This window comes from Morus notabilis, unplaced genomic scaffold, assembly GCF_000414095.1.
Source record: "Morus notabilis unplaced genomic scaffold, ASM41409v2 Scaffold168, whole genome shotgun sequence".
Taxonomy (NCBI): domain Eukaryota; kingdom Viridiplantae; phylum Streptophyta; class Magnoliopsida; order Rosales; family Moraceae; genus Morus; species Morus notabilis.
The window spans coordinates 1521-10505 of NW_010367753.1; the positions used below are offsets into that span (position 1 = coordinate 1521).

General features: G+C 35.3%; 2 protein-coding genes and 1 non-coding gene across 3 annotated transcripts; 1 reads left to right on the top strand and 2 right to left on the bottom strand.

Annotated features, from left to right (window-relative positions):
- The first annotated feature begins 680 nt into the window (after positions 1-680).
- On the top strand, positions 681-1699 carry LOC21400598 (30S ribosomal protein S21, chloroplastic). The gene is made up of 2 exons (XM_010113281.2): positions 681-1178; positions 1281-1699. The coding sequence occupies exons 1-2, from the start codon at positions 748-750 to the stop codon at positions 1396-1398; spliced, it is 549 nt and encodes a 182-aa protein (XP_010111583.1). The 5' UTR covers positions 681-747; the 3' UTR covers positions 1399-1699.
- Positions 1700-1971: 272 nt separating this feature from the next.
- On the bottom strand, positions 1972-2847 carry LOC21400599 (uncharacterized protein At4g15970). Its single transcript, XM_024175577.1, has 2 exons — positions 2536-2847; positions 1972-2454 (listed from the first exon to the last, which is right to left on the bottom strand). The coding sequence occupies exons 1-2, from the start codon at positions 2845-2847 to the stop codon at positions 1972-1974; spliced, it is 795 nt and encodes a 264-aa protein (XP_024031345.1).
- A 955-nt stretch (positions 2848-3802) lies between these two features.
- Positions 3803-3874, bottom strand: TRNAH-GUG. Its single transcript has one exon. It is a non-coding gene; the product is annotated as a tRNA-His (tRNA).
- Positions 3875-8985: the final 5111 nt, after the last annotated feature.

The following is an 8985-nucleotide window of genomic DNA, read 5'->3' on the forward strand; positions in this document are numbered from 1 at the left end:
CGTAATAAATATTAATGGGAATCATAAATGGCAAAGCAAATGCGTGTGGTGCAATGGTTAGCCTACAAATGGATAATTTTTAATTCTGACATTTAAAATTTAAATTTTTATAAGAAAAATATATTATAACATAATAATAACTTTAAATTTAAACGCATGAAACAAACATAAAGGTTTGGAGTTCGACTCCTTACTGTTGCAAAACATTATATATTTTTTTAAATATACAAGAGGTTGGTTCAGTTCGATTGGAACTAAACTGGCAGCATCCAAAACTGAAACCGAACCGACCCAAAATGGTTCAGTTCAATTGAGTTCATTTTTTATGTCAGTTATCTTCAGTTTGGTTAAATGTGTGCGGTTTTAGTCAGTTTTTTAGGTCGAGTCAGTTTATCAATTTTTCTGAACACCCCTGCCAATACAGTCCCTAGAAAACGACCCACTTCCCATTCTTATCCATCCATACCATATGCCAGAAAAGAAATTGGATCATAGAGAAATGAACGACATGTCGTTTTTTAAGAGCAACCAGCGTTTAATAGGATGTCGTTTTGGAATAATTGGATAAAAAGCGACATGCCGTTTTTACACCATTCCTAATTCCCAATCCCCTTATCCATCCAAAAATAAAAGAAAAGAAAAAAATAAAGAAAAAGGATAAAGTCGAAAAGGGCCCACACAAGACTAAAGTGATTGATTATCCTGGCGATCACACACCACACCCAGTCGAAAGTGATCCTTACATCCATGGCAGCCTCATCATCTCCGCTGAGCAATTTCCTTTCCTTCATCTTACCCACAAAGCCCCCTCCCCAGCACAAAGCTCCACCACCCCAGCTCTCCCTCTCCGCCCCCCACAAAGACAACAAACTCACCACCACCACCACCCAATATGGCCAACACGGGTCGGTGGCCCAGGTGGAGCCGGAAAAATCCTCACTGTCATCGGTGATTTGCCCGTCGCTGGCGTACGCGAACACGCTCTTCTTCAAGTCGGCGTACAACGTGCAGGTGGTGGTGGACGACAACGAGCCGGAGGAGAGGCTGCTCAACAGGTTCCGGAGAGAGGTCATGAGGGCCGGCGTCATTCAGGAGTGCAAGCGCCGGAGGTTCCATGAGAACAAACAGGACGAAAAGAAGCGCAAGACCCGCGAGGCCGCCAAGCGCAATCGCAGAAGGTGTCTATAATAAATGTTTTCCATTATTTTTTTATTTTTATTTTTTGTGGAAATTAAGGTTGTTTATGTTTTTGTTATTGTTGTGCTCTTGATTTTAAATAGGCGTCCCCCTCCACCGAGATTTTCGGCGCAGAACAGGCAGGAAACGCCTCCTTCGAGCAAAAAGCAGGATGAAGATGAAGATAACTGGGATTTACCCGAAGGAGACATTCCTTACTGACCTTCTTCACTCTGGATTTTAAGAGACTTTTGGGTCTTCTTTTTAAGTTGCATTAAGTTGAGTGAATTCTCTTTTTTTGGTTAATCATAATTTCTCCCGTGTTTGTATTTAGTACTAAAAGTAGTAATTTTTCATTCCTGGAAATCCATTTTGAGAGCACCCTTTTCATGTTTATCTATCAGATTCATGGGAAGATAGTTTTGTGCCTAAAATATATAGGGCCTTTCCTGTTAAATGATGAGGAAAACTTCGAAATCCTCCCTTGTTTTTTGAGTTGAATTTGATGTTTAATATGGTATTTTCAGAATTTGCATAGGTAACACTTTTCCAATTTTTTTAAAGAGTCCACCCTTGATAACAAATTCCGTCAAAATTGGACACAGGTTGCCTTCAAACTGATAATCTGAAGGAATATTTGTGTCATTTGAAGAACTCAGGAGATTAAAATCTGAATTTCTCCTATATATATTATTATTCCTTTCCACTAGTGAACTAAACGATCACAGCTATCTCTACCTCATATTCATTGTCTGATAAGGACATTAAGAGTAGATATAAAGTATGAAGAAACTCTTATGCTATGCATTTGGTTGGTGCCCTCTTTCCTAAACTGATATTGAATGATTGTGCTCTGAAGTTTATCCAATCCTCAAGAACAAGCTTGAGATCATGGACCTTATCCTCCACATTGTCACAGCAATTTGCTTGCAAGGTATAAACCTGTCGTATTTCCCTACTATCTCCCTGGCAAAACCCACCAAAATAGGTTGCATTCAGGTACTGTATGCGCACACCAAGCATTTCGATCACATCCTGCTGCTCTTTCAATGCCTCGCATAGAGATTTAACATGGGAATTGGGGTAAAGAGTGCCCCAAACTTTCCGGTACTTAAATAGCTCGATCGACACAGCATTTGATTTCACGTAAAAAAGCCCCCTCCCTGGTTTGTTGCTTCGATTCTGTGAATCCTCAGAGTGTAAATTGCACGGGATTGTGATTTCGTATGAAGGGTGAATGTGTACAATTGGAGTCCTCAACCACATAACATCCGCCTCCTGCAACCGAACATTTCTCGTCAACATACTTAGACCAACATGGTAATTTATCCCAACCAACCATGAACTGGAGGAACTTACCGTGAAGATGAAACTGTAACCTAGATCAAGCACTTGCAGCAGCAAATTGTTTGTGTTCCTCTGAATCACGAGGTTGTCTAAAGCCAGAGGTCCCTTTCTTGATCCGAATGGTCTGAGTTGGAAGCAATGGGGATGCAAACAATTGCAATTTTGAAATGCTTGGCTTCCCAAGGTGACAATGACCAGGTGATTTAAGAGCCTTTTGGTCCCTTGGCCAATCTGAAAGCTTTTTAGGAAGAGGCCGAGGACAGAGCCGGGTCTTGTCCATGCTTCGTCAAAAATCGTAGTCAGTATGACCGTCCCGTCTTCCATGGACGCTCTCCTCAACACTTGGACCAACTCGTTGCTTTTAGAATTCTGATAACAAAGAGAAAACCGTTGCACCAGTTAATTTTTTTTCCCTAAGAAATAAAGTAAAAGTTAATAGTTACTTGCTTCGCCTTGACGTAATTCTACACCAAATTCTAAAATCAAAGTATAGAGTTCAAACTCTTACATCCCGAGTTAATATATATATATATATATATATATATATATAACAAGGTAGAATTAGCTATCAATTCTTTTGTTTAGAGAGCATCACAAAACCATTTTGCCATTTTGAATATAAGATTAAAGCAGATCAAAAGAAAAGGATTAAAAATGAAATATAGAAACCGAGTATTGAGAAGCAACGGTCCCATCATTTCCTCCTGTTGGCTTCGAAGATTTCATTAGAAGGATACAACAAGCAATCGAGAAAATTGACAGCGCCATTAAAAGAATATGTGGAGACTTTAACGAACTCGAAGCCTTCATGTTCATTTTTGCTCCAAGATATTGAGCATCTTCGTGCGAATATTGATAGAGCAAGTCAACTTAAAGAGAAACCTCCTTACAGAAGATAGTGAAATGGTAAAATAGTAATAGAAGAGATTCACGACTACCATTTCTTGCTGCAAAAATGGTACGTTTTTAAAAGCATGATCTTTTTCATGGAATTCCGCAAGGAAATTGAAGTTTAGAGGCACGCTAAATAATCAATATGGAACATACCAAAAATAAAAGGGATTTAAATGATGGATTTTGCTTCTTTTTTTTTTTTTTTCTGAGATACTGTTATTATGGTCTTCTTAAACACTATTATTATTTCCTTCTATTTAAATCAATAATAATTAATGATATAAGATGAGTGGTACTGACTACTGTGGTAGGTACGAGGTAGGACATGAAATCAAAATCCAGACGTCGTTCCTTGATAAACCGAAAAAGAAAATTGCATAATATTTGTGGCTGCTGGGATTCGAGCCCAGGTCTCCACGGCCACAACGTGGAATTCTCACCACTAAACTACAGCCACAAGTTGCTGTACAGAAGGAATCATTTTATTATTTATAGAAATTTTACCACCATATTTAACTAGAAATAAAATGTTGTGCTGCTTCCGATTTAAACAAACACTTTCAAAGGATCCTCCGACGGTTGCTCGGTGAAAATTTGAACAGTGAAGGGGTTGACAAAGGTATGATATAATCGAATATGACGACGAGTAATAATGACACTTGCTCAATGACTCTTGTGAGAGTGGCTATTAACAATCACTGAGTTGAAATTTGTTATCGTGCTTGTTGTGTGGAAAAATATGGGTGACATGTGGAACAGTGATAGCGTGACACGTGGCCCTATTTTTCTTCAAAATGCGACAACTCTCGACGCTTGAAGCTCGCTTCCCCTCTACGCTGCAAGAAGGCCTGACTTAGGGCATCGACCCGGCATACCATCGACCAGTCGTGTCGTCGATCTTATGGCAACAAAATTCTCGTCTGGAAAGGGTCGACTGCTAGGAAGGACATGCGGTCTACACAGCGCAGACGACGAGGGGAATACTCTTCAGAAATGAGTCTGACATCACAAGTTGCGTCTAGGGATGGGAGATGTCTGCAGTACAGGCATTAATTGTAAATCCATAAACCGCCCTACAGTGGACAGTGAAGGATTATAGGAATTTACAGAGCTGTAATGAAAGACTAATTGGCTGAGTGAACAGTTCAAAAGGTGATTAGTGGGCTACGGTCTGGGTCTAGAAAGGTAGGCCACTCGAGTACTTCTACCTACAAAGGAGAACCGCCCACGAAGGAACCTTGAGCTATAAAAGGGGCAAAGCTCCATACACGAGAGGAGGAGATTGGCTTCTTTAATATTCAATCAGAGAAAGAATAACGATACATGTAAATTGCAAGAGTCCAAAAAGAAATACAATACACAAGTGGATGTAGCTCTTCATTAACAGAGTGAACCACTATAAATTTCGCGTGTCCTCTCATTCAAGCATTATTCTCATACTTCCAAAAATACAACAAACACTTCATAGCATAATTTCAAATATATAGTTAATGTCCAGCCGGTAACCCAACGAGATACCAGTGGGTAACCCGGCGTACTTCTGTTGACAAAATTTAGCCGTCAACAGTGCTCATCATTGGTCTTTATTACTATTGTAAATTAATGAAAAAAACAAATATTTTGGTTGGAAAGCTTAGGAAATAAACAATAATTTCATTGTATAAAGTATGACTGATAATCCAGGTAGCGACACGACTCGAAATCTGTACGAAGTTAGGGGGTTTAGATTTACTATAAATAAGTTTAGGTCATAATCGAGTTGACACGATTAATAAATGAGTTAGGTTAGGTTTGACCTCTAAACATGAAGTGACACGAATTGACATGACTAATTATATGTGTCATATGCAATCTAATGATATGTGATATAACATGAAAGTTTATATGACATATTAAATACAAATAATGTGAATTTTAATATCTGTAGGTAAAATTCATTTATTTTTCTTAAAGAAAAAGATAAATTGACCAATAAACATGTTAAACTTGTTATGACCATGTTAAATAAGTCATTATTATATTAGTTATTTATTCAATATATTAATTTAAACGAGTTTACAGGTTGACACAATTAACACGATTAATAAATGAGTCGTATTTGGGTTGACATTTTTGACACATTTAGTAAACATATCGTGTTTAAATTGATATTTTTTTAACATGATTAATAAACGGATTGATATGAATACAACTCACTAACACGAATTGTAACTTTTAGTATAAAGGTAGAAAAGGCTGAATAAACATAATATAGGCGCGTTTGGAACTCGTTCCAACATGATTTTATTTTTATATGAAAATAAAAATGAAAACGTTTTCAATCTCAGACATAAATCATTTTTAAAAATACGTTTGGTAATTTTATTAAGAGATTATTTTTAGTATAAAAAACTCATTAATGTCTCTCTCTCCTCGAGAGATGAGAAAATAAAAATAAAAAATAAAAAATGACTAAAATGTGTTTTTCATTTCTCTCTCATTTTACACTAAATCAAAAATCATTTTCATTTCTATTTTTTGTCTTTATTGCGCCAAACGTCATTTTAAAAATGTTTTTATTTTTTCTTTTTCAAAAAATATAAAAATAAAAACGGGATCAATTCTAAACACGACCTATATTTTTGGCTGAAAGGGTAATCATTTTATTTGAGTGAATATGATGTTTCTCAATTGTTTAGTACGTACCATTGACCAATAAGTAGGATTATATCTAGGAAAATAATTACTTTTCAGCTAAATTAAACACGTTCTTGCAATGCAAACGCGCTTTTATTTTTCTGTCACGTTGAAGGTAAACTAATACTTTTTGATATAAATATTGAACGGCATGGTGCATGCTAACCTTAAAAAATAAAACAAAATAAAAAATAAAATTTTCTTGCGCTTCAATAGTCTTTCAGTTAGAGATTTGGGCATTGAACTTTTGACACATGATGCTTAGAGCAAATATTTTTATGCCGCTTTACTCTTGCTAAATGCTGACTCACATTCATATTCAATTGAGCAGTTATAAGAAAAATGCTTAGGTTTATTCAGAAAAAAAAAATATTTAGGGGTACCACCGATATTAATAATCACCGTTAATTAAAAAATGAGCCTCATATGTTAGTCTCTTATTACGGTATTCCTATTATGTTAATGGGTAGTGCTCAACACTACTGGTGCCTAATAATATTGTTTGCGGTTTTATTTACTCCCATGAGAATTTATTTCTATCAAAAATAAAAATAAGCCTCACCTATGGAGTCCCACTATTTTTCTGTTTCGACAGCTGTCATTCTATTAATTTTTTATCATGTTATTTAAATTTGAAATCTGACAACATAAAATGAATAAAATATTAAAAATGCTTAAATAAATTATGATGTATCAAGATTTAATTAAAAAAACAGTCACAAACAAAAAAAAAAAGAAAAAAGAGATCCTGATTGGGTGCAAAAAGAGTTTTTCATATTCAATTCAATCAATCAGACCTACTGAACACTTATAGTGACATAAAAGCGTCCCACAAAAAATAGTCCACGTGGTTGGTCCTGATTGCCGGTGGGGAAAAGCATGGTGGTAGGCCCCACAGAAAGGCGAAACGCGAAAATTCGAGTGGCGGATCGGCAACTGCAGTCGTGGGCGACATCCAAAAACGTGCACATCGCAATGTCTGAGGATCGCTTCACACTCGTATCGCCACATGCCCACCTCCCTCCAATCATGCACGTCACATGTTACTTGCCAAACTGAAATGCGAAGTCCCGGAGCAATTGCTGGTGCTATTTTTGATTGAACGTTTAAGCTAAAAATTAACCCCACAAAAAAAAAAAAAAATAAAAAAAAAAAAAAAAAATCAAAAGAACAAGACAAAATTGACTACCATAAATTATCTAAAAGAATGTTTCTCCATGCTCTGGGACGAGAAATTTGGTCCAAATTCCATTACAATAAGAATATATATACAACTAACATAACTTGAAATAAATCGAGGATTTAATTTAAAGAACTAATAAAAGAAAATCTAGAGAAAAACTTCAATTTTTGGAATAACATAGAATTTCCCACTCTCTCTTTATGTATAAAAAACTCAAGAGCAGCAAAATTTTAGGAGATCTCATAAAAAAAAAAAGAAATCGTAATAATAAGAGAGAGAGAGAGACGTAACTAAATAGGTCTACTAAAAAGGTATATTTTCTATTTTCCTCCCTAAAATACATTTATGACGCCAATCAATTGGCCCATGTTGTTGCCAAATCCAAATATGTCAGAAGATACGTTCAAAAAGTCAATTAGTTTAATCATTTGGATTATAAAAAAAATGTTTAATCGTTTGCAAAATATAAGGTGTCTTTTGGACAACCTGAAAGGGCGTTTAGTTTGAGCCGTTGACCTATACAATAGACGATAGAGGTAATTACACGTGTCGCGGAGCAAAGTGGTTCCGGCATTTTGGTGCTTATCTGGAGGTGGCAGATGGGCATATGTGGGGCAGAGCTGCCAAGTTGTTGAGAGCGGACAAGATAGAGCCAGCGACGTCCAACCAATCAGATTATTTTCCTTGGCAAAAATAATTAAAAATAAAATAAAGAGAGAGATTTTCAGTCTATATGGCATAGTAATGAATAATGCTAGACGGACAGCAAAATTCATTAGATTTTATGGGCCATTATGATCCATTAGGCAATTTAAAAAATATAAAAAGGACAGAGGCAATCTAATGTGGGCGGATGCGTTAATTGATAGTTATTATCTTCCCCTTTTTGTTTTTTTTACTCAATTACTCAATTTGGTCTTATTTTGAGTAATATTTACCTTTATTTTTGCATTGAAATAGTTAAAGGATGCATAATCACGTGAAATAGGTGGTTTATCACATGAAGGAAATGAGTTATGATTTCATGGCCGAAAAAATAAAGTCGTGCCAAACTTTTTTTTTTTATTTTCTTTTTTTAAAGCTATGTTTTCATTTGGGGCCGAATTTCCGCTTCACATTTCTGATAGCAATATCTAGAAAAATCCTCAACTCATTGATATAAACTATAAAGTATAAAGTAAGGTACAATCATGGAAAACATGTCATTTTTTTAAAGCTAAAAAAACTTGATAATATTAGTGTTCACATAATCTACACAATTACTTTCCTATACGTAATATGATTAACAAAAACATATACTTAAAATATAAATATTTTTGGTATTAATATATGCTTGATGCCTTATCTTTTAAGCAAAATATAACACTGAATAATTACTTGTTTAGAATATACCTTTTTGTTCCTTCAAATTTTGATAAACATGATCCCTTGATAGCGATGGTGGATCATAAGAGGAAAAGTAACAAAAAATAAAACCCTCAAATTATTCATTGCAAACCTTCCAATTTTAATGAACCAATTTTAATGAATAATCATATGATAGTCTTTTCCTTCACAAGGACCACAATATTCTTTTTCCTTTTCCGCCCTCGCAATTTATCCACGGATTTGGTTTTTAAGTAATTTTATTGCCCTCTTGTATATCATTGCCAGCCTCATTTTTTAAGTAAAAAAAAAAAAAAAGTCACAAAAATTACAAAAAAGTAAAA

Coding starts and splice junctions, on each gene's coding strand:
- LOC21400598 (XM_010113281.2), top strand. CDS start 748: ATGGCAGCCTCATCATCTCCGCTGAGCAATTTCCTTTCCTTCATCTTA. Junction 1,179..1,280: donor GCCAAGCGCAATCGCAGAAG/GTGTCTATAATA, acceptor GATTTTAAATAG/GCGTCCCCCTCCACCGAGAT.
- LOC21400599 (XM_024175577.1), bottom strand. CDS start 2,847: ATGGAAGACGGGACGGTCATACTGACTACGATTTTTGACGAAGCATGG. Junction 2,455..2,535: donor GTTACAGTTTCATCTTCACG/GTAAGTTCCTCC, acceptor GTTCGGTTGCAG/GAGGCGGATGTTATGTGGTT.